This window comes from Seriola aureovittata, chromosome 4 (genome assembly GCF_021018895.1).
Source record: "Seriola aureovittata isolate HTS-2021-v1 ecotype China chromosome 4, ASM2101889v1, whole genome shotgun sequence".
Lineage (NCBI taxonomy): Eukaryota > Metazoa > Chordata > Actinopteri > Carangiformes > Carangidae > Seriola > Seriola aureovittata.
Window position 1 is genome coordinate 11,708,113 of NC_079367.1, and position 25,718 is coordinate 11,733,830.

The 25,718-nt window shown below is 44.1% G+C and overlaps 1 protein-coding gene across 13 annotated transcripts in view; it reads left to right on the top strand.

The window, feature by feature from the left end:
• mecom (MDS1 and EVI1 complex locus) overlaps nt 1-25,718 on the top strand; it is a 133,296-nt gene that overhangs the window by 42,201 nt on the left and 65,377 nt on the right. For all 13 annotated transcript variants that reach the window (XM_056373849.1, XM_056373844.1, XM_056373852.1 and 10 more), the window contains exon 2: nt 229-575. In XM_056373849.1, the coding sequence (XP_056229824.1) occupies nt 229-575 (347 nt within the window). The remainder of the gene's footprint in view (nt 1-228; nt 576-25,718) is intronic.

Sequence of the window (25,718 nt, forward strand, 5' to 3'; positions counted from 1 at the left end):
TTTGTTACGTAATGCACTTTTTTTCATTGTCAAACCTGTTGCTATCTATTTGACCATGTTAATACATGTCCACTTTGTATGTTTCACTCATTTGTCAGGAAGCTTCTTTAGAGTTTTTGTCAGTGCAGGCAGTTTCCTGACCGGAAACATAAACTGTTAATCCACCAATCACAAAGATGTCAGTGAGCATCAACCCTCACATAGAGACTCTTTCTATTTCTTTCACAGGTGATGGTGATGATGAGTTTGCCCTCTACTCGTCCGACATCTTAGATGATGTGTGTGGCTCTGATGGTGATCCTACACCTTCTTCGGCCCTGGCGGAGGACCCAGTGTCCCCTCCGCTGTCTGATGATGAGGCTTCACCCCAGGACTCCTTGTCATTCCAACACCCGAGCATCTTTTTATCCCAAGAAGATTTGACCATTCCCCTGGACTTTGAACTGCGGGAGTCAGCAGTTCCAGGAGGAGGCCTGGGCATCTGGAGCGGCAGGAAGGTAAACGTCGGGGAGCGTTTCGGACCATACGAAGGAGAGCACAGGCCTTGTCTCCGAGACCCTTCTCAAGGCTGGGAGGTAGGAACATAATAGATAACGAAGAGTTTGTGTGCATATTGTTAATGTGTTCTGAAATTATTGCTTTGCAGAGTCAGTACCTTCGTACACATAGATACTGACAGACACTTATGTTTCCTTAAGTGTGTTGCAGTTGAAAATCAAGAATTCATAGAGGAGGGAATTTTTATCAGCGGGCACCACATTTTTCAATGGTTTTGGGATATATTTCATGTCTGCTAGGTCAGAGAAATTTGCTGTACTTGTAACAGAGCAGCTTACGCTTTGGTTCAAATATAAACATGAAAATTATAGTCACGAGGTTTTCTCATCCAGTCGTAGCACACTTTCTGACAAGAGGGGTTTTCTTTGGCCAATATACACTGTAGCATTCACATCAGTCCTCTTTTTATTTCCTCCCATGTCGTCATGTTCACATTTAGCCCAGTGACCGCAAAGCTGTTGTTGTCGTTTGTTGCCCAGTGATGTAATGTTAGCTCAGTGCCACTGAAAGAAAGGGAGTCGAGGTTGTGCTCTTAACTCAATTAAAATGAAAAGCCATAAATCCCTTCTTCATCCTGGTTAGGGACCCAGTGCGGCCATTGGCAAATCACATATTGGTCAGCCGGCACAAAAAATCGAAGGCAGGGTCACAGGACAAGGTCAAAGGTTAGATGTGGTCTCTGTCAGTGTCAGGCTAGTTTGGTTTTATAGAGCAGGAGGAAGGGCCTGGCAGAGTATCAGCCTCATTTAGTCTCCCAAAATAGATCCTCTCTAATTTGGATGTGAGGATTTAGTCCTTCATATTCAGGCCTTTGTCCCTTTGTCGGGCAGAACCAAGCTCATTAAGAATCGCTGACCATGCAGTCCATAAAGTGAAAAGTCACAGGTTTAAATAAAAAGATGATTCAATACAGCGTTGATTCTCTTACTATAGTCTCCGTATCCCCTAAGTCCATTTTTAGGCAATTTTAATGCCGCACTTTAAAGCCGACTGAGAACGTGTTGGTAAAGTATCAACATTCTGCTCATATAAATAGTTTTGGATTTGGACTGGTGCTCGCTGGGTTTGCATCATAGAGCATTACTGTAGCCCATCAGCTCTGACTCAGTGGTTTTGGCTCGCACCAAACCAAAATAAATTTCTTTTTTTTTTTTCTTTTTTTTCCTTTTTTTTTTCTCTCTGGATTACATTTCTCCAGGACACAACTTCTCCCTCATTATCAACTACCGGGTGAGACGCAAAATATAAATGTATCTTAAATTGAAGTGAAAAAAAAAACTCAGAATCTAAATATAAAGTCTCTGTCTCTCCCTGAGAGATTTACAGCTGGTTGAACAAGCACTCTTGGTTATTCTTTTTTTCCCAGGGAAGGAAATAAAGGAAAAAGAGGTTTCATGAATTTTAATCCGGCGGTAATTTATGGGGAGCTTGAATAATAATATGTATTTAAAAAGCTGAGGAGCTGGGATCTGAGTGTGCATGTGTGTGTGTCTGGGGGCAGTGTTGAGGGGTGGGATGGGGGTGGGGGGGCTCGGGGGTGGTGGAGGGGGGAATCCAAGATGGGATCCTGGCGAGGCAGCACTGTATCACAATGTTTAATTACCATCCTGACAGCGAGCCATAACTCTTTCCATTAAGTAAATAAGTTGTAAAGAATTTATGATGAAATGCCACATTATTCAGAATGGATATTCAGTGATGACATCCCTCTGCATTAAATATGGTAAACGCCATTAAGCCCTCCTGACCCTCCCCCCTCTTCTCCCATGCCCAACCCTTTACCATCCCTCGCCCACTGCTCACCCCCACCCCCCCCCCTCGCCTGCAAACCGTCAATATGCCAATAAGCCTGCGGAGGGTCTGTAAAAATAAAATTGATTTGGTAAATGTGAGTTAAGATAGATATGTTTGCTTTCATCATCAATTCCGTGCGGCGCGGCGAGGTGATGTCACCGACCGGGGAACGATAAAGTGGCGCTCCCATCTGGAGCGTTTGATGGAGGGCCCCGAGCGGCTCAGGCCAGTGGTGACAGACTCAGGGAAGTTTGTCACCAGGGAGGCCACCGCTCCTCAGCGCCATCACCATAAATTTGGGGGCTTTATTCATAAAGGGGAAGAGTGAGTTATGACGGCCAAGATGCTTTATGAATACAGGAATGGTGACTTATGGGAAAGATAGCTTCGGTAAATAAGAGGTAGAGAGGCAGCAGTGAGGGGTCTGTCAGGCTGAGACGCTCGCCGACACTGTCGTATGCAGAACTGAAGTGCTGACTGTGCCAGCAATCATATGCCCACTGTGTGTATCTGTGTATGTGTGTGTGTGTGTGTGTGTGTGTGTGCATGCTTGTATTTGTGTGTTTTTAGTAAATGTGTTTGTGTTAATGATTTGTTCATGAATGTAATTATTTAGGTCAGATGTTATTGGTGTCAATATAAAAAACTTAAAGTCAAGCATCAGAATTGTGCCTTATGAAAAGGAGGATTTTCTCAATGCAGGATGAAAACCATGGAGATGGACCAAAGCCTGTTAATTAAATGAAGGTAAACATAGATGTTTTACATATTGGAATTGTTAAATCTAATCAGAAGAAACAACAATTTTTTTTGTTTGATCCCTCCCAACAACCAAAACCACTTTGACTTCAGATTTACTTTTAGTTCAAAAAATTCAAAGGTAAACTGAAACTAGATTGGATTTATAAACAATAAGGAATTCATGTTCATTAATTTCATTTGTATTTGAAATAGAAGATCAGTTGACATCTAATATAAAAAGAAAAAGAGTTTTGAAATACAAACGGCTTCAAACGTCTAGATAAAAAGTGAAGGTGGTGAGTCTCATTGGGATTCACCAGAACAAAGATGATGACCCATATACTACCAAAGATAAGTACATGGTCTTGACTTAAATTCATGTAACAGGTTATTTACTCAATGTGATTTAAAAAATGTACTTTGAAAATAAGAAGGAAAAAAAATGAGCTGCACAATAATACATTCTGTCTTTCATGTGACAGAATAAGGATGAGGTGGTCTTCACTGCATTTACATTTATTTCTCCATGGCTTTGCTTGAAAATACTCTTAATGCCTGGATGCCCTCCAGTCCATATTCTGCTGTCTCTCTCTCTGAGTCGTTAGGCACATTGAAATTCAAACTCCATTTGTGTCCATCCTCTTCTCAGCAGCAGCAACAATAAGACAGAGAGTTAGAGTCCGGGAGAGAGTTATCCAGCACTCAATGAGCCTTTGGGCTCACCCAAACTCACAACCCCACGGGATTATGGGTCCTAGGCTTAGAAAACTGGGTGCCTCCTGCTGTAGCAGCGATGGGCGGAGCAGGTTAGGGGTGCGAGAAGGGGTGGGATGGTGAGTGGGGCGGGACAGGGGCGCTTAGGGCCTTTGTGCACCTCTTGAGTGAGAGGCGGAGGTGGAGGTGGAGGCGATAGTGGTGGTGGTAGGGGTGGTGGTGGGGAGGTGGTGAAGGAGATTAGCAGTGATGGTGAATGGGAGTAGAGGATTAGGTGGCTGGGCAGGGCCTTTCCTGGCTCTGCCTGTCTCCTGAACCTCCTGGTCATGAGAGGATGGGAGGATGAAGGGAGGAGAGGCAGATGCCTGGCCAGGAGGAGCCCCATCCTTTAAACTGTTGTCAGCTGAAGATCTTGCTTTTCTAATGATCCACTGAGAAAAATGAATAAGTTCATATGCTTTTATTACTAAATGTTGGATGAAAAACTTTTGACTTCATATCCCAAAAGTAATTTTATGATAAAACTTTAGCATATAGAGCCTGTGGTTATGGTGCACACACATGATGGCTCATATTTACTAAACAGCAGAGACAACCAAAAAAATCTACCAGGCAGAGTTTTCAGGCCGTCTTAAAACTGTAGTGGGCTGCTGCTTTGGCAGTTTGTACAGACAGTATGAACTCTACGAAAGGTCAATTCTGGGATCAGGGTTTTGTGTGTCTGTGTGTTGCATGTGTGTACACATACGCTCTTGTGTATATGTGTGTGCATGCCTGCATGTGTGTGTAAGACAGAGTGTGAGAGTGTGGATGGAGGGCGTTTCGAGAGGGCGTATTTTTTGTGAACGCATAAGCCGATGTCCTGAATGAATGCAGATGTCTCTGGCTGGCTGTCCGCCTGTCCCCTGTGCGCTGACGGCCTGTCACCTCTCTCTGTCACATGGAGAAAGAGCCACTCTCAGTGCTGGCTAAAAGCCCCTTAATCCCCGAGCCCCTGCCACATCCCATCCACTGTCAGCGGAGATGGCCCTGCCCACAGCAGCGCTTAGAAAGGCAGGCGCTAGGGATGAACCTCTCTGTCACTCACGCACTTCTCAATGGACACACATCTTCACATTTCCACACACAAACGTACGCACACATATATAGTTTTTAGAAACTCAAAGTGAAAAAGTCCTAGGTCTGCAAAGGCGGTGTGAATGGCGGTTGTCAATGCATTGTGCTGCATGAGCACAACGCCTGCGCTGACATCATTGTGGGACCTGTTTTCTCTCTTGAGAAGAGCACCAACTGGCTGCTGAGACACTGTGTGTAATAATGAAGGAGCAGTTCACAGCATACACTTGGGTCTCATTGGCACTTGATGAATTGTAAGGAAGACAATAAAGACCATTAAAATCTGTTGTGTGAGACCGGATAGTGTGAAGAGGGAAATGTGTCACCGTGTAGACAGAGTGTTCTGAACAAGTGACTGTTTTTGTGTCTTACGAGAGCTGCGCTGCTGAGGAAACACCTATCCTTTAATTGTACCTTCTCTGATTGTAATTACAGCTATGCTCCTGAGCTCCGTGTGTAAGACTAGTAGTCGAGCCAAGTATGGTTGGATCAACCTGAGGGTAACATAACTGCTGGGGGTGGGAGTTGAAAGTAAATATAGAAGTGGGGAGAATGGTTGTGCTGGATTTGAGCTAAGACCAAGACTTAGTCTAGAATATGAAGTTGGGTAAGGGGTGTGAGGGTGTAGGATGGACTTTTCACCTGTCTTCCAGTCTAGTTTTCACCCCAGTGTCAAAATCAGTTCAAATGGAGACCAGGAGGCTCGCAGTATATGACCTCATTCCTACACTAACACTGTAGTGTGCTCTATATGTAGCATGGGAGGTGGCATGTAAGGAGCCAAAGGGAACCCAAGTTTCTATCCCATCACAAACCTACAATTATTGTTTTTTTTTCCATCACCCTCTTTTTTTTTACTGATATGGACCAATGGGTCTGAATTAAAGTTACTACTACTTTTCCTGATCTTAAAAAAATATTTTGAACATTATTCATACCTTAAATACAGTTTATTTGCTATATCAGCATAGTCATCTTAAATGCAAAAAATACAGTTGGACTTCTTTTTATCTTATATCATTTTACGCTCAAGTATATCACTGCAACCAGTCGCAGTAAGTGTCTCTAAGCTATTTTTGAGTAACTGTAACTTTCTATTTTATATAGTCATGTATAACAGTTTAACAGCTTGCATATGCTTTTCTAACTATATAATCAATTCACACATTGATTGGATTGAATTGGCACCAATCCTGGTGAGTAAACATCATGTGCATTTAACCTGCGAAGTTACCAGAACCCCCCTGGCCTCTTACTTCCTTCACATGGTGCAGAGTGTGCAGCCTTCCCTCTGTTAAAACAGCCCCAGTAATGCCTTCAGCCATGTGTGTCTGTGTCTGCTTTTGTCTCTCCCGGTGTCTGTGAGGGAGATGAGCTCCCCAACCAGTGTAACTGGAGCTTGATTGTCTTGGACGGGAGTGATGTCCATTCAAAATCCCCAAGACAAAACAAGCTGGGGGTCCATCTCCCTGCCTCTCAGTTGATTGGTAATCCTTTTCTTTGGGTTAATCTGTTGTTTGTTGGTGCTGGTTCAGGCTAGTGTGTGTCTGTTTGTGTGTGTGTGTTTGGGGGGGGGGCTGTTATTGAAGGTTTAATCTCATGTGAGAGGAGCTAGGGGAGACGAGGCACATTCATAAAGAGTGTAAGACAGAGAGAAAGTGTGAGAGGATTCTCCTACATGAGTGCAAGGTCAGTCAAATCCCTAACTTTATCTGGAAGCTACTCTTCACTCTCAGTTGAAAAGAATGAAAAAAAAACTATACAAATTTCTGATTTCCCTCTCACTCCTTAGCACTAACCCACCCCTACACCCTCCTCCTCCACCTCCTCCTCCTCCTCCTCCCTCCTTCTCTGTCTGAGTTCCCAGCAGGGAGGGGAAGCTAGGTTAACTAACTGAACAAAGTCAGAGTGAATTGCAGAAGGACAAAGGCGGGCGTGAGTGGGGGCTATGCCAGTCGGAAGGTGTAGCCAGCAGCACAATACCAGGTGAAGGAGGCTCTTGTCAGGGGTCCATCCAAGCAGGGCAAAGGTCGTGAGCCTTATTAGATCTGAAGTGAGTGGAAGGACTCGTTTGATTGAAAAAGGAGGTTGGGAAAGGGAGAGACGAGGAAGGAGTTCACCTGTTTGAAAAGCTCAGAGGGGGGGCATGTTTCGCCCCCCATTATATCTGACCTGTCGAGATGCAGATAAAAATCTGACTAGCTCATGGTGGGAGTCACAACACACCCGTAACTCACTGTGAGCTGAAAAAAAGAGGCTGATTTGATCGGAAACATGCAGGGCAAACTCAATAACACAATGACAAACGTCTAGACAGCCACAGATATAATAGAATTTATATGTAGGTGCTTGACTCATCGGCACGATATAAATGCTACTGCCTTGTAACACACATTTACATCATCTGTCCTCAGCTGTTATGGCACTCTGTATTCTGAGGTAGATGTACACTGCAAGACTCTGGGAACAAGGAAGATTCAATGTCGCTGTCAAAGCCATTATTTCTAAGACATTTCTGTCTTATTGGACGATTTACAGAGGACAGTAAAAGGAGTAATGAGAAGTTTAAAAGCTTGAATTTAATTCACCACAAGAATTAGATATCCATCTTGCCTACCAAATATCCCCAAAGATATTTTTTAAGGTTATATGCTGCTCTGAGTAAAACTTTGATTAAGAATGGGAAGTATCCTCCCATTAAATAGACAATTCTATAGACAGAAAATGTGGTAAAAGTGGTGAAGTAACAATAGGAAAGGGCTGAGGGGAATGTGCAAGAGCTGCTGACTCCACCCAGGTTAGGTATTCAAATCAAATGCACCTCGTCAACTGTCTACACAGCTCCCCAGGGCAAAAAAATACTTAAAAAGTGCTATTATTCACTTACACACACAGAGTACTCATAATTATAGCTGCATACTCACAGTTACCCCCAAATATACACCAACACGGCAAACCCCCAAGGTTTACACACACACACGCATACACACAAAATGTGCCCCCTGCACTCTGCACAGATAGGAGTGAAAATGAGGGGACCCCTAAACAGCAGACAGGAAACAGAGGTGATGAATTCCGTGTGCGGGGCCACAGAGCCAAGCTCATAGATACCTTATCTAGGGGGATTGATAGGGGAAAGGCCTTCCCTTAAAACACACTACTGATTGTTTCCAAATGTCTTCCCAATGGGGAGGGTTAGAGAAAGGGAGAGACAGTGACTCGGGGGCAGAGCTTGCAAGCTTTTTATTGGTCCAGTCCGGGGAAACCGAGAGGGAACAGCAACTCTGTCCCAGCTTTCCTGCCCCAAGTTGCTGCTAGTGCTTAACTATCAGTCAGATCGTATTACCCAGGCAGTAAATCTAAGTACCGGTTAACGCAAATAATCAAGAGCTAATACTGCTCTACGAAACCACTTTCTCTGTGTCTGTGGTCAGAGCTGTGCAAACAGGCACAAGCCAAGGCCCTCTGTCCTCTTAGCCTCTGCCAGACTCTCCCGCAATCTCTCACGGCTATTATAACCTACACACAGTCACAATCTCCACATGCTTATGTATCCATGTATCCCTTATGGAGTGTGCACCTCTGTGTGTATAGAGTGTTTGTGTTCATTCACATGTTTAAATCTCTTGTCTGTCTCTGCACTGGAGTTCAAAGGGTAATGGGATGGTGCGGTCTAGTTTGAGAGCTTATTACTGGTTTAAGCGCTTAAAAAAACGCAGGCCGGGCCACATTCAGCACAGTAACACCGTACCCCTCTTCCAATTACTCCATATTGCTGCTCCAATTAGAGTGGAGCAGGTCCAAAACCAGAACTGAGAGCTGCCAGGTTTAGAGAGAGAGAAAGCAGAGGCCCCGGGTGGCAGTAATGAGGTCTTAACCCCGACTTTGCTCTATTATGTCATAATGCTTTAATTCGAGCCATATGATAGGCTGCTGTGCACTCATATGTTATTGGAAAGTCAGTATTTGTTAGCTGGCCCTGTCTGTTCACCTCAGATGTGGCCTGGGAGTAAGTGCAAAAAGCCAAAAATTTCTGAGGAGCAAATCATTGACAGAAGAGAAGGCCGCATCAGGTTGCTCAGGGAGGAAGTACGTTGCGTACACTGCTTGCTAACTCCAATTATTAAATGATAAGATAAATAATTATGTTGTGTCTACCTTGGCCGATAGTCTATACAGCACTTTGTCATAGATTTAGCAGTAGTCAATGGAAAGGTGATAAACATAGCACCCCTGTAGTACTCCCAGTATTGGCAGTGTTATTACTAATAGCAGCAGTGTTGTTGCAGTTGTTTGTTGTCAAACTTCTTGATGGCAGCTCTACGTGTAAAGTAACATACAGGTAAATAAAGTCACACTACACAGCATCTGTGATAGCCACGTTCCACAAGGTGGAAAGTTATACCTTTTTTAAAGTACTTCACTTACAGTAAATATAATTCTGAGGTACTTATTTACATTTCATTCTTTATGTTACATTTCAGGGGGAAGAAACTGTACATTTTACTCACGAAGTAATTTACAGATTAATATTTCACATTTAAACTTATGATTGGTTTATAAAATATGATGCATTGTTATAGATAAAGTGAAACTACCCAAGAGAATCAGGTAAATGCAGCTCCACCTCAAATCCTGCTTATTGTATTAGTTATAATAATCAAATAATATAATATATCTAACTTTGTATTTGCTTATGGTCTGAATACATCTTCCCCATTCCCAGTTTATGTAGCTCTACTTCCCTGCCCACACACCTGAGACCAGCTGCTCATGGCATCACTTTGCAATCAAAAGCTGTTTTTTTAACCTACTTTTGCACCAAGCATCAATTATCTAACAGTGTATTTGTTAATAGTTTGTACAGTGCTTGAAGGTCACATTTTAAATTAGCGTGGTTCTTGTATTTAATAGGGTTAATTACCATGGTAATAACCCAGGACCACTTCCTGGTCAATAATTGTTTTGTAATTGGTTTCAGGTTGCATAATAATGATACAGTCCATCAATTCCTGTCATTGCATAATTACAATAAGGAGTGTTTAATCATATTCCGAATAAACACGCGTGCCTTGGTAGCTCACCTGGTACAGCTCAGTCCATACTGCAGTGGTCCAGGTTTGATTCCAGCCCGGGCCCCTTGCTGCATGTCACTCTCTCCCAAAACTATCCTGTCTCTATTTCATTGTTGCTGTCACAATAAAATCAAAAATGCCCATAAAATAACTTACAAAAATGCATGCCTTTTAAATAATAACTAAGTGGGTGGTTGATACTATCTTTTGAAAGGAGGGAAGTGTTTACTGTGCCTGCTTGTACAACTATAGAGTAACAAGATCAGAATAATTTATAACTCATGAAAGAAGTCATGAAAGGAATTGAGTAATAGTACATTACGGCTACAAAACATCTTCTTGCAAGTCTTCTTACAATTGCAAGTGTGTCTTGATACCACACTGTAGGCTGCATATGTTGCAAATCAGACTTCATTTGTGTTCTGCAGAGTTACATTTCTTGTTTACACTCAGAGTGACTCCAGGAATGTTATTCTAACTACGTTACAGCAGCTTTTGCAGGGTATCTTTTTCATACCCAGCATTGTTCATTGTTTGAAGACGTAAATTGAGCAATAAAAAGGGAATGCTTATTGGATATATTGGATTAGACATCCAGCGTACTGTATGCGCATGTGTTTTGTATCATATTTTCTAAACTTAAACACGGGGCAAGGGATTGAGCTCTACACATGGCAGTCACCCTTAAATCCACAGATAAATGCAGCTCACTCATCCGAAGATGGTGGGGAATAGATAGTGTTTCTCCTCCGGGGAGAGAGCAGAGGGGTGGGGGTGACAGGGATGAAAAAGGGAGTTAAAACATGGTTATGCATAGCGACCGAGGGGGTAGTCTGAGAGCAGATAGGATAGGCAAAACTAGACAACTAGACAGGGTGAAAACAAGAGTGATAGATGAGGCAGAAGAAAAAGAAAGACAGATAAAGGGGAGAGAAGAGTATAAGAGAGAGAGAAAATCAGTCAGAGTGAATAAAAGAGAGGCAAAATGAGCCGAGGAGGTGGAGAGAGAACTCGATGTCCTGTCTCTGGTACGTGCCGAGGGAGACAGATTTCCCGGTGGACTGTTCCCAAGTGTCCCCCTGCAGTCTGTAATAGGATTTTCCAGGCTACAGCAGGTAGTCTGTGAGGGAACTTTGTTCGTGGGCGCTCACAGATAAGGGTTAATGCAGCCCAAAGGTTCCTCCACTAAACAGGGCGCTCTGGGAATCTGTCGCTCCCTCCTCGTCGGCCTGCGTTGTCAGCACCAATCCGTCACAAAGGATTTCTTCCTGCAAAACTCAGTGGCCATTTCTGACATCTCCAACAAACTAATTGTTGTCTCCAGTCCTGGCAAGCCCTGTGAAGTCCTAACGAGTTAGCGTCTTCTGCACAGATGAGAAAAAGTCTTGCAAAATCAATTTCTCAGCCGAATTACGCTTTTTCATCAGCGCCAAAACAGGAGAGAGGAGAGGAGAGGAGAGGAGAGGAGAGGAAAGGAGAGGAAAGGAGAGGAGAGGAGAGGAGAGGATGCCAAGACAGACCAGGCCAGAGTCTCTTAGAGCAGGGTTTGTGTCATCCGTGTTCTCTCCTCCAATTGTTCTCTTTCCCCAGGCTGTTTTATGACTGCTTCCTTTCCCTCCAAGCCACTTTATGACAGGCATTGTAATGTCTTTAGAGTTCTGGGCAGCCTCTGATTGGGCCATGCAGTGCTTCTCTCTGGCCCTGAGTGACAGTGGGACCAGGTCCAACCGCCACCCAGGACACAGAGCCATAAATCATCCTGCTGGCACCAGGCTCCACTTCCTGAACAGCTACCAGTTCCTGCAGGGGACAAAAAGGCCTTTGTGGGCTTTAGGCTGCAAGAACTTCTCCGCTCTTTGAGGATTCTGAGGTTTACGAGCGATGCTGAGAAAGATTGTAGGGGAAAGAGAGAGAGAGCGTTTACACACATACTCTTTCTTTCTCTCTTATTAAGTGAGTTTAATAAGGCTATGACTAAGCTACGGCTAATAGCTACTGAATGTGAACACCTGTTGAACAGCAGGCCTTGATCAGATCAGCCACTGTTTGTTTATATCCGTCACCATGGAAACTTCCCATTGACGTTACTTCGCTAAGATAAAGTCATCAGCCTTCAGTGTCTGCAGGAGCCCAAGCTGGCGATTTCGTCACTGCTAATGTGAAGAATCGGACTGCCAGAGCTGCGGCGGCCCTCGCCAAAGGTGGCCTCCCTCCCTCCATCCCTCCCTCCCCTCCTTTACATTCCTCATTTCCACCAGTCTCCGTCCTCCCTGCGTGTTTGGATGGCTCCACCTCACTGTCAGGCTGTGAGGGACGGCTGTTTTCCTTGCAGGCCAGATCAAGACAGGAGATTGGCCCCAGGGGGCCCTAGGATGTGAAGCTTCTGACACGTCCCGTAAATCTAGGGTGTCCCATCTCCACTGCTCGATCTGCGCGCAGCAATGAGAACACCAATGAGGCGTGAGGATGAACATTCCTCAGGCCGTTCTCACACACAATAATACTTTGCTGCCCCTCTTAGCTGTCCACCTCAGCAAAAAGTCTGTCTTTCCACCCCTGGTGAAATAAGTCCCCAACCCCCAAACTTAAGAAGACATAAAAGTTTTCACAGGAGGGCCGCTTGCTTAGTGTATGGCTTTGTGTTTTCGTTAAATGATGAATATGAAATGGTGTGTTATTCTAGTGTCTATGGGAGGCAGTTACAAGCTGTCTATGTTGATATACTTAATTCTCATAATCCTCTGCCATGTCCGTCTCAATCCAACAGCATGGAGCTGGCAGAGCTCCGCAAACATAAGCAGACGAACTCATACGCACACTCACATACACACATATCCTTACACTCCTTGGTTGATTTTATGTATTATCTTTTTAACTCTTGCTGCATCCGTTTTTCTAACAAAACAACTTTTGCTGGCACCTCTGTTCTATCAAAGTACTTCAAATAAGAATTCCTCTTAAAGCAAGTATGTGGTTTGAAATTATTTATTATCTTAAATCGTCGAATGTTAAATGTTTGCACTGTGCTTTCATGTGTTTGTCTGGCACAATTAGCAGAACCCAGTCAGACAAGCAATCATACAGGCATATAAAGAGAAAGGGGAAATTCTGGGGAAGAGAAAGATAAAAGAGCCAGACTGAAAAGTACTTTGACCAACCAACAAGCAAACAGCAGACAGACTGGGCCCTGGCCAGCCCATGTGGCCCCTTTTCTCCTCACCCAGCCAGCCATGTTAGCCACGTTAGCCAGATTTTTCACCCAAATGGAAATGCAGCCTGTCACTTCCACGCAGCCTCCAACCGCTCTGTCTGTCCAATCCGTCACAGTGCGCCAACGGCCGCGCAAATAGGCCTGCCACTCTCACTGTCATCTGAGTAACGGATGTCCCATCGTTACCACAGGGTGGGACCAGGCAGCACTCAGGTCCACTTTCACTCCTCCTCATTTTTCCTCCATCCTCCTCCTACCTCATCCCAGTGATGAGCCTTTTGGACCTCTCTAGGAGTTCAAGGTGTATGTGTGTTGGCGGGTGCTTTTGAGAGCACAGGCATGTGTATTTTTTTTTTCTGTGTGCAATGAATGCTTCCCTCCCGATCCCCCCTTCCTATGCCCCAATCTCCCATCAAGACTCAAAAGCAGTGGTATAATAGGAGCAGGGGTGGGGTGAAATAAATTGTGTCCTGGACTGGTAACCTAACAGCCATCATAAATAATGTAGACCTATTTGAAAGGGAAGATGGGGCATTAGAAGCTATTTACACTGCAGGAGCCATGCTATCGATCAGCATGGGACGTCCCATAGATAAGAATGGGATGATGTCATGGTTATTTATGGTGATTCCCGATGGTAAGGCTACAAAAGGGATTTCAGGGCGACAGCATCATCAGTTTTTTTGGGGTGCGGGAGGGGGTATGATGCATTCTGTCATCAATGGAACAATCAGCAGGGTGGTTGTGGGAGGTGAGGTGGAGCGGGTGCATGCTTCTGACATACACAGACCCACACACACATTCAAGTGTGCACCCACATATACAGACAGACACGGACATAGACAACTTAACCAGCACACACAAACATTAAACATGCATACAAACACCCACACAATGCAAAGATAAATGCCACTGGTGTTATTAGGGTCTATAAAGAGTGGTGAGAGGAGATGGCTCAGAGGAGATACAGTACATCTCTGTCTCCCTGCCCCACATTCAGCAGCGTAACATATATTGTGAGAACTATAAAACACTGGTTCTCCACTGGTGTGCTGTGAAGTGAGCCAAAGGCCATATTCAATACGAGTCTGAGACAGAATTACCATTCAGGGATCACCGGTCGGGTCACATAGGTACATGAACCTCAGTTGTGTTAGATGAGAATTTAGGAACTGTGAGATATGGAGACTGGCTAAGGTGCACCTTGGGATTTGCTTTGATGTCATATATACTGTAGAGGGAGAAGAAATAACAGGAGGATATCTTGAAAAAGAAATCCGAGGTACCTTAATTACAAATCCAGCTCACCAGGTCACCCATCACAGAGGTCTGGCGGTCAGCATTGTGACACACGAATGGTTGAAGCAACATGAGGCAGTTAATAGAGCTCCACTGACGCCGAGCCATCAGATCAAACTTCTGCTTTATCGATTTTAAAACTACTCAATTATTTCATGTGTCAAAACAAACTCTCATGATACCTTATGCTAAACACAAACTTCATCAGTGAGGAGGAATACTGGTCAAATCTACTGTCAACATGGGTCACTGAGCTGTATGTTTGTAATGGAACTTTTGTTCATTTAGTTTATTCTTGTTGTTGTGCCAGTGTTTATTTATCATGTTATAAAAGCTTATTTCTAAATAGAATTTAAGTACTGCATGTATTTTTATATACAATAAAAAATAAAATATTTTTGTTGCAGTGCGGGGAACCTTATTCACAGATAAACAGTATATTGTGAATCCTGCTATAAAAGATATGTGACACTGACCACATACAGACACAAATGGACTATCAATTGTGTGCACACTTTGAACGCGCTTTGAACGTTGCCATAATGACAATGCTGGGATGCAGCAAACACACATGTACAATACATCAACAAACACTCTTCACTCTGCCATAAGCTTTAAAAATGGTTAAAGAATGGGGGAGTGAGAAGGGTAGAACTACAGAAAGAGAGACTCCCAGAGCTGAGGGAGGTGTGGTGGGGCAGTGGAAAGAGGAGAACAGGAGGGGAGTAAAAGCTGGCACGACTCCACAGTTTTTTCTGTCGCTGGCCCCTCGGAGCAGGAACATTATTGTGAATATTAGTTCAGAACTTCTGGCACCCATCCAGACACCGGCCTCTGCCTGTGCAGGGGAGGGGGGGGGGGGTTAGCAGCAGGGTTCGAGCCCCATCATACACACACACCACTACTGCCATTAACCACCACCCCACCCCCCCACCCCCCATCTCCTCAGCACACTCAAGACTAGAAAGGCTCCACAACAACAAGATGTGTGGAGCCTAAAGTCCTGCCCAGCCCTGATAACAAGTCCCAGCTTTTTAAAAATAAGCAAACACATGTGGCTGTTTGATGTCCCCCTTATCTCTGGTAACTTTAAATTCTCAGAGAGTTTCTCCAGCGAGATCAAATTCAGTAATTAATCTGCTAGCTTTTTTATGAATTATTATTGAGCAAAACTTTTGCTCAAACTCAAAAGCTCACTGCTGTGTCCGTGCACCAGTGGAGTTTTCAGCAGGCGTCTTTCATGCTGCTAATGAGAAAGTGGCAGAGAAGCCTGCAAAAGTCTGCTGAACTCCGTAAGGAGTTGTTTTGTTGAGAAACATTCAAGTTGTGTGGTTATTTTTTGGATCAACGGTGAGGAAGTATACAGTGATTCATGTGTGTTTGTTGTAATAGGGCTCAATGCTATTCACAGTTGTCTTCTTGACTCTTGGACTTCGGGGCCAGCTCAGACATGATCTCTTGTGAAAACAGATGAAAACAGATGATTGTCCATCAAATTGAATTCTTTTGTGTGTTTGAGTTTCATCTGAGGGGTGAAGAAGATGGAGGGAGGAAGCTTAGCTTAGAAGGAGGAAAAATGATTGAGACAAAAAAAATGACAGAGACTAAGAGGCATAATTATAATCAGGATATTGGTACAGGAGTCAGTAAGTGAAAGTGGTGATGCCACTGAACAGGCAGATAGCAGCTTGGCACAGAGTTGAAATAACAGAGAAACACAAAGAGGGGAAAAAAGTAGGAGTTGGGAGCAGTGGAAAGAGCACCTCCCTTCCAGGGGAGGAGGAGGGTGCATGGTCTATTCAAGGGGAACAAGGAGACACAATGCAACAGGGTCAATGCTGGGTCAGCAAAGTCCATGAACTGCAGGGTACAAGTGGTGGCAGGCAGGAGTGAGGTTGCAGAGGACAGACAGGTGAGCTGTTAGCATTAGCCATTAAGAATGGTGCTCATTCAAGGGCGGCAACATATATAATTATAACTGCACTTAACAAAAGCAATACACTGCGGCTTTATATGTGTGTGCGCATTTGTGCTTGCATACACATGTGTACTTAAGGGAGTACGTTTTTGGAGTGAAGACATTCAAAGGTTTTGTTAAGGGCTTTTTGACAAAGCCATCACAAAGGTCATGTATCTATAAGTATCTCTTTGACCTTTCAACCATGACCCCTAAGCCAGCCAAGACAACGAGGGGCTCAGAGAGGTGTTACCATGGAAACAATACCAATGGGTCAGTGAGGGGACAGATGGGGTATTCATAGTGTATGATTTGCATAGTATTTTTACACGTTAAATAATGTTTGAATGCGAATAAATGAGTGTTTTTAGGTATAGTATGCGTGTTCTTTGCTACATTAACCAATGCATGTGTCACCCTTAGCAGTGCGCTCAGTAAGACAGGGCACATCGAGGTCCCCGCTGCAGTTTTACCCTATTAAAAAAAAACAAGCACCCCCCTCATCACCAAACAAGCCCAGGGAGGATGAGTCGTTGATGGGCTCCCAGGTCTCTATCCCAGCCTGCCTTGGGGGAGGAAGAGGAGGAGGGATGTCGGGGTTTTGTCTCTCACCCCCCTTTTGTTAGAGTACCCCTCGTAATAAATCTGGATCTGGTAAATAGCCCATGAATAAAGGGAGATTTTATCCTCAGTGGCACAGGGAAGATTTAGTGGGCAGAGGCAGCGTCGCCTCTCTTCTGAAAAACTACAAAGTGGTCACTCAGCGAGCCTTAAGAGGCATAAAAAGCCTGCGGTAGTTCATTAAATCTCCAGCATGAAGATGGGACTGCTGCGGCTGTGATTTACGGCAGTCAGGTGCATATATCGTCGGTGGCACTCAGCCCCACCTCTCATTCTCTGTCTGTCCCAATGAGGAAATAACTAAGCATGCTGCGCTATTTATTGGCTGCATAGTTGGGAGACACACAGAGAGAGACAGGGACACTGAGAGGAAAGAGAAAGGGTTTGAACTAGAGAGGGGTGGGGGGGTGGGGGGTGGCAGAATGGTGTTTTTCCAACTCTTGTTTCTTTTTGTCACACTCTGAATAGGAGCAAGAATGGGTACCTGTGTCCTTCACATTGATCATGGGCCATTTTCAGAGTGGTTCCAGGTGAATGTGTTTGACCTCACGAGGAGTCAGTGGGGGGCACAGAGGGTAAAGGAGAGTCAGAGGTCAGTTCATGAGAGTTAAGCTGGTAACCCTAACTGGCTGTTTAGTTCAGGGGAGACATGGACATGTGATTCTAGCTGCTTTTGATGCTTTTACTCTCATGATTTAAAATGGTTTTTTATTCTCTACTTGAATTACTTTTGGTATTAAATATATCTGGTAGTAAAATACATTAACATTATGGAGGCTCTTTGCTGTATAATCACCCTTTGAAGCCATAGCCGGTGCATCTGTACTTTATATCATTCACTGTGCACTAACTGTATGTCGGGTTTGTGGTTTATATGGATTAGACACTTAATAACTGGCCCCTGGAAACATTTTCTCCCTAACTTATCGCCATTACAATAATATCCCGCAATGCATGTTAAACACATATGCTCGCAAATCTTTGCCTCCTTCACTGACTTCACTCTGACCTTGCCGTAATCACTTCACCTTATTATTTTCCATATTTTCCAAGTCACACTCTCTGACCTTGAAGCGCTTGCTACTGAGCCACTTAAGACAGGGAACATTAAATATTTGTTTCCAGATTCTTCTGTGCTTTCAGTCAGTGATAGGGCCTTCACTTACTGAGCATTTCATTTGTCCTGTTCAAACATTCACACTCGGATAAAGAGTGCAGTGTGTATCATCATAATCTCAGTCACAAAAGTTTTTGATAATGCTGTCATGTCCCAGAAAGTCGGAACAATTGCCAGTCTGTAGCTATGAAGCTAGTATTTAAGCCTTCGCCCGTGCAAACATGGTTGACAAACATTTTACACTTATCAACTCGGCCTAGCCACTGAATGAACCTGATTAAAGTTGGTGTCATATTGTGAGTAAATTAGAAGTTTTTTTCATGCGCTCGAAAAGTGTACAGGCCCAGTACTGATAGTGTTTTCAGTCTCTCAAGCATTGGAGATCACAATAAAATTCCATCTTACCATGTCAATGAAACCACCCCACCCATTACACTGTTTTTTCCACATAGTTTTCTTGACAACATATTCCTTCTATGTAAATTAATTTAAGATTTTACGCAGCAAACTCTTACTATTTACACTCTTGCCCTTCTTTCATTCTTGCCTCTGATTCAGAAGGTCATGTTCCCGTGGACAATCTGCACAGCAAATCTGTTAATCTCTTCACTGAAGGACAGCATAAGGACAGATAAATGCCATTTACCATGGGAGTACCACAGTATGACTCCCTAAATAGGATGATTTAGACTTGTATTAATCAAATTCAGAAATGTCAAGTTTTCCTTTCCTTTATAGGGTTCCTCTCTTTTTCCCTGTTTCTCTCTTCTGTCTCTGTCATTCCTCTCCTCTCCTTCTCTCTTTACCCTTCATCCACCTCTCTTTCTCTCTCTGATGTCAGTATAAAGATGTAGGGCCCGATCAGTGGAAGCTGATGTCCTAATAGAGAAGTAATGAGAATAGATCTGCTGGCTGCCCGGCTGTCTGCATGTCCCGGCGTGCCGCTGTGTTCAACCACTTATGAAAGACGCGAGGGGGAGAGTGCGATGTGCTCTGGCCCTTAGCGCAAAGATAATATTCACTGTTTTATCCACCTCTGCCTGACAAATGACTGTCATTAATCAGCAGCCATAAAGTCCGCCGTGTGTGTGTGTGTGTGTTGTGTGTGTGTTGTGTGTGTGTTGTGTGTGTGTATGTGTGTATGTGTGTATGTGTGTGTGTGTGTGTGTGTGTGTGTGTGTGTGTGTGTGTGTGTGTGTGTGTGTGTGTGTGTGTGTGTGTGTGCATGAATGGCAAGAAAAATGGAGGCACACAACATGTGCTTTTCTTGGTGTTTGTGCAAGGAAGAAATGCAAACATGCACACACACACACACACACACACCTTACCTATCTTGCTACAGATAAAGATAAAGAACATTCACTTATTGGTCGTTGGAGTTGTTGCCTCCTAGAATGATTTAGTTCACCTTCAAGCTGTGTATTGTCTTGTGCGTAATACAATAGAAGAGAACAGAGTTCAATAGAACAGAATCTATGCAGTGAGAGGGTAAAAAGAAATATCAAGCTTATAGAAAGAGGGATCTGGAGAAAGTGAAAGAGGGACAAGTGGGAGGAAAAATAAATGTGGAGGTTAACAGGCACAAAGGGCCGGTGTGAGGGCCAGTTGTTGGCCCCCTCAGTAGATGAGGTGGCAAAGAGAGAGAGGGCCCGAGCAGGGCCTTTGTGTGAATGAATGTGTCTCACCCTCCAATGTTATGATGGTGAGTCATTAATCACAATCCTGACAAAATACACAGTGACCAAGAATCACACACTTGGCAGCCAAGCACACACACACACACACACACACACACACACACACACACACACACACACACACACACACACACACAAGGACATACAAGGGCCCAGCCCTAACTCACACAAAATGTGTGTGTCTGTGCACATGCTTGTGTACATGTTTGTATTGCTCTCTAATTCACCTGCCCTGCCTAGAGACATACTTCACACCTCCTGTGGACCACAGCAGTGATTGCCAGATAACAACTAGTACAACCATGAGGTGGAGTAAGTACAAAGAGCAGCTGGAAAAAGCCCAAACTCTAGCTAGAGAAAAATATACTCATTCTGATTCATTTTCCTTTTGTTTTTACCAAAATGTCAAAGACTTCTTTACGTTACTGCCGTGAAACATCTCCCCGATACAGACTAACAAGCTACATAAAATTCTTTACTAAATCAAATTGCTGTAAGGGAGGTCTAAGTAGCTTAGTATGATAGGACTTGGCAGCCAAAAGCTGAGAGCTGTTGGCCTACAGAGCTGGTATCCTACACAGAGGCTCCACTCTCTGAGTTGGCTCTTGGCCCTGGTCCTTCCCTCTGGCCTCAGTCTGGCCTCGGTCTGGGCCTGCTTGTCCCCGGCTCTGCCAAACCTCCACCACATCCCCTAGGAGCATCACTGCATCTCTGATCTGCGCCACTCTGCTCCACTTTGCCAAGTACACACTCCAGCTGCCCATCCAAATCCAGGCATGACCTGCCAGGCACACTGCCCTGACTGTGAGCAGAGCTACCTCTCTAACACCAAACACAACCCACCTCCTCCTGTGACCTTCTTTTTCTTCTTACATTTCAAGGCCTGATGCTCATATTTTTATTCATGTGTATCTACTGCCGTTTCTGTCGGACTGTGTGTCACTGTTGCACACACATACATTTAATCCAAAGTCATTTGACACTGGCAGCCCTCTCACATGCACTGATGCCAATAACAGAACAAATGACTTTGTGTTGTGTTGCATGTTGTCATAGTGAACTCTCTTACACTCCTCATTTACAACTCTCTAAGACTCTTTTTTTTTTTTTCATGGTGTCCCAGTAAGTGAAGAGAGCTCTTTCATTTGCTTGTTTCCCAGCTTAGGCAAAGGTCCCACCTTTCCCATATTTCGTTTTCCTTTTTTTTCTTCTCTCCAGAAAACAAAATTGCATCTGAATGAATGGTGCAAAACATTTTTTTGTCCCTCATGTTTTAAAGAGTCTGTTGTCATTGTTATTTTACCCTGTGTTTTTGTGAAATTGTTCTGAAAATTAGCTTCAAAACATTCTTCCAATTGTCATGCCACTCACTTAAGCAATCTCAAGTGTGGGGCCATCTTAGAGTCTTATTTGTCACTTATTCTAAGACTGTTTAGTTTAAGTCTTCTGTACAGAGAACTCACTTTCTATCGTCTTTCAGTATTTTTGGGTGTTTTCAGCAGTTTCAGATGAAGAACACAAACGTGTGTATGAGACAGTCTTAACTGTCTTTTCTCTTAGTTTGGTTGGTCATAAATCTGACCCTGCATCTCAAGTAGGCTCTGCCAAATTCAACCACTCCGGCCAGTCAAGTTGTTTCTGAAGCGCCTCCCTCCACATCTTTATTTCTCCCTCTTTCCTCTCGTCCTGTGAGATCACAGAAGCAACAGTGAGCCCAGAGTGGGTAAGCCCAGAGTGGGTAAGCCCCAACTGGGATATGCCCACCAGGGAGCAGCCTGCTGCTGGAGCAGTGCCGCAGCAGCTAAGCTGTTTAGCTTTAGGAGACCGCTAAGTTACTGTGGTCACTCACAGGAGGGAGCCCAGTCCCTGCTCGCAGCAAAGCAGTACAGTTTATAGAGGAAGCCATTCAAAAAGAAGACGAAGAAAAAGGAACATCAGAGAGAAATGGGAGCAGAAATGTGAGAGGGATACGGCTTCATACAATGCCAGTTTACTGTTGAACCATTGATGGTGTTTTCCAGTGACCTGCCACTGTGTCTGACTCTATGTCTGACTCTTCCTGCTGTTTCTCTAAGCCCTCCCATTGTCTCTGTGTGCAAGGTTCACTGTCTGTCTCTCACCTCTGTTTGTGAGCCCATGTTTGTGTCCGTCTGTCAGCCAGTGTCCTGAGAAGAATGTGCGGCCTCCACATATGAGAGCGTTTAACAAGGCTGTAGCCGTCGTGTTTAATAGTTCTGGTGATGATAATTGTGGGCTGTGTGATGGCTCGTTAAAGCCACTGCAGTAAGAATGGATTTCAGGGCTGTAATTGCAGCTCGTTAGAATAATGCCAATCAGGAGCTTTGGCCCGGCTCGACGCCCATGTGGATTCACTGTGGCCCGGAGTTCCTGAGGGCCATCATGTCGGACCTCTGTAGTACATCAGCAGCATCCTCCATTAAACAAAACCCTGCAGTAGACACATTTCATACAGCATGATGGTTTGATTTTATCCTGTCGTTGACTTCATGAGGACCATTTTTGAGGTTTTAGTAATATTTAGTATTATTTTCACTTGCTGCACTTTTTGCTTTATTTTCCCACTTAGCAAAATACCTCAATTTCCATTAACTCTTAAATAGTCAAAGAGGAGATTTAACATATTTGTTTAATTTTATAGCCTATCAGTTTGCTTTACTCAATAGTTACAACAAAATAAAAAGCACATACTTCTTTCACACTGAGACAAAATGTGGTAAAAGACCACATTCTTTGATAGATTTTAAATATCTTCAGCTCTTAAAAAAAAAAGATGAAAATTTCTTCCTCGTTTATTGTCAAATAAAATTTGTATTCAGGCTGGCATTGTTTTACCCAGTGTGTCATGTTTTAGAGTTTGAGTCGGAGCCAGGTTTAGCCAGGCCTGGAAGTGGAAGCTCTGATGTGGCCTCTGTCCCTGCATGGGGGTGCACATAGCTGCGCATGGCTAGTGTATAATTTAAGATATCTAGTGAGCTAAATAGCACTCTAGCTCAATAGCCATCAATATGGCCGCTTGTAAAATGTGTCTGGGACCAGTTGGAGGCTGGCTGGCTTGTTAGGTGCTGGGAATGTTTTAGGCAGGTGGTGGAGGGCCAAGGCCAAGGTCCATATGGATCTGATCATAGAACAGTAGTGGCAGCTTATAGGGTTTTCTTGCTTTATTCCAGCACACAGTGTCTCTCTAGTTCCTCCAGTCAGTAGCTCTGTTTTTGTGCATGTCCAAATGTGTCTTTTTTGTCTTTTGTGTTATGTCTCACTGTGCGTGCGTGCGTGCGTGCGTGCGTGTGTGCGTGCTCATATGTCTTCCTGTTTCTCTCCTCACTCTTGCCATGTTCTCATCTTAACATTCTAATCTTTGTTTTTAGTTACTTTGCTTTCAGGTTTACTTTGTATTCAATGTCTATATCAAACTGTCATTTTGTCAGTTTCATCTGTGTTACACAACTTTAATAAGTTGTTTGCAGACTCGTGTTTAATGTTCAGGAGTATATCTGCAGCTTCGCAGAGAAGTATCTCAAGTAAAGAATGAAATTGTCTTGCCTTCCAGACCGCCTGACTTTTAATCACAATGTCATGTTTTCAAATGAACTAAATGAATCCCTTCTCCCCTCTTTGTCTCTAACCTCAAATATTTACTGTTGGCGTTGTCTGTTGGCGGCGGGTGAGGGAGGGAGCGGGCGGGTGGAGGGTTAGAGGAGCACAGAAGTCTGCAGTGTGCCTTGGCCAGAGAGGCAGAATGTGGGCCCAGCTCAACCCAGCCCTGAGGCCCCGAGTGTGTAGCCGAGCGGCTTAATTGAGATCTCAACGTGACATTGAGCGCTTGTAAATTACAATGTGCTAGCCAGACAAGCTAGAGAGGCCTTCATCTCAGCAGCAGCCCCACAAACATATGGTATGTGTGTTTATGTGTGTTTTCATGTGTGTGTGCGTCTTCCCGTGTGTCTGTGTGTGCAGTTGGCTGGTCTTACTTTTGTAAGTGTTGTTTTTGCATCCTCATTACCTCTGCCGCTCTCTTCCTAGATATGGATATAAAAAGTTACTTAGATACCAGTGCCAGCTTGAGTTATTGCAATCCTTTGTCCTAGACGTCCAATCCACTCTTTGTAGTTGAACTTACCTCAGCGAACGTCATCAGATCACTCCACCCTTTCTCTTCTATTACTCCTCCCATTTTCAGGCCTTTGTTAACACCCACCAGATGATTTAAAATCTAGTATGGCTTTGTAACTTTATAATTACCTAGGCAAAGTTGTAGGACATGTTTGAAGGGCATATCAGGATTTAACATCCAAGCATGCACAGATAAAATATAGTCTTTAATGCCCTATTAACAGTTACAATAATATAGCAGAAAGAAACTCATTAATTGAGTCATTAATGGAAGAAAAAAAAAGCACCTGCTCAATTAAAGCAGTCACAGGCAGATTGAGGACGATTATTGGGAATACAGCATTAAGCAGTGTCCCTGATGACACATGTATGCGCACATAGAACATACACACATGCTCTCACACATTTACAGGGTTACAGGAGAAGCACATCCCCTCACACACACTGGCTCACATGCATGTATACAGACTTGTCAGTCAAGTAGTGTGACTGTTTATATTTAGAAGTTGTAATGAGTGTGATGTCATTTCTCCACGCTCCTGAGAACAATCTGGCAATCTGGAAACTGTCAATCACTCTGTGCCTGCAGGCGTTAGAAGACTGAGGTGTGTGTGTGTGTGTGTGTGTGTGTGTGTGTGTGTGTGTGTGTGTGTGTGTGTCCGTAGAGAAGGGGGGGTAAGTTTGGAGGATGTGTGTGTGTGTGTTAGTTTAGTGTAGAGGTTTTGATGAGCAACTCTTTAACAAAGACCCAACATATGAGCTGCACATGGTGCCTTATTTGAGGAATGGGCTTCATCATTCTCACCTCATCACCGTAGCGACTGCACTCTTGCACACGCCTTAACACACACCCACACGTACCCCCTCTTAAAAGCACACCCTCACACGTCCACACTGCACACATGTATTGGTCTACCCCGTAGTGCATGCACACAGCTGCTGCACGCTCACAACACACACATTCACTTACCCGCAAACACCCGCCGTGCTGCTTTCCCCCCACAACCACTGGAAAAGATGGAAATCTGTTTACTTTTTACATTTTTCCCAAGCTGTAGCAGACAGGAAATGTGTGAGGGAGTCTGAAACGGACACTAATGACACTGACCCACTGTATGTGTGAAAACGGTGTGATTTTCCTCTTTGTTTGAGAATTATTAAGTAAGTTTCCCTACCACTCAATGTGGTAGGGAAAGGGGGAAACAGGAGATGTTATTCATTTCGTCTGGCAACTACAAACTTTGCACGTGTGAATTAGTTGTTTGAAACTCTCAAAGAACAGTGTCTCATGCAATGTAGAGTCTCAACCCATGCTCATTAGCATAATATAACAGTAATTACTGATGACTTTCCGAGAAGTTGCTTTGCGGAGCTGGGGGTAGGACAGAATGAGGATGACTGTTGGTAGGGCAGGCAGGCAAAGCGGGCAAGACAAGCAGGAGACTACAAAGTGACCAGCCAAGCGACCGCCGCTGTGTCTGTGTCCTTGCTCTTTTTGTCAAGTGCATGTTAATGTATTAATGAAATGCAAAAGAGAAGGGGGGGGGGGCATCCATATAAACGGCTAATTAAAATAATGAGGAAGGAAAAAGCATGTAGTGCAGTGTCACTATTGATTAATTCATTCATAAAGAACGGGCGGGCACAGCGGGCGTAGCCCCCTGACAGCCCCTCCACTTCACAGTGT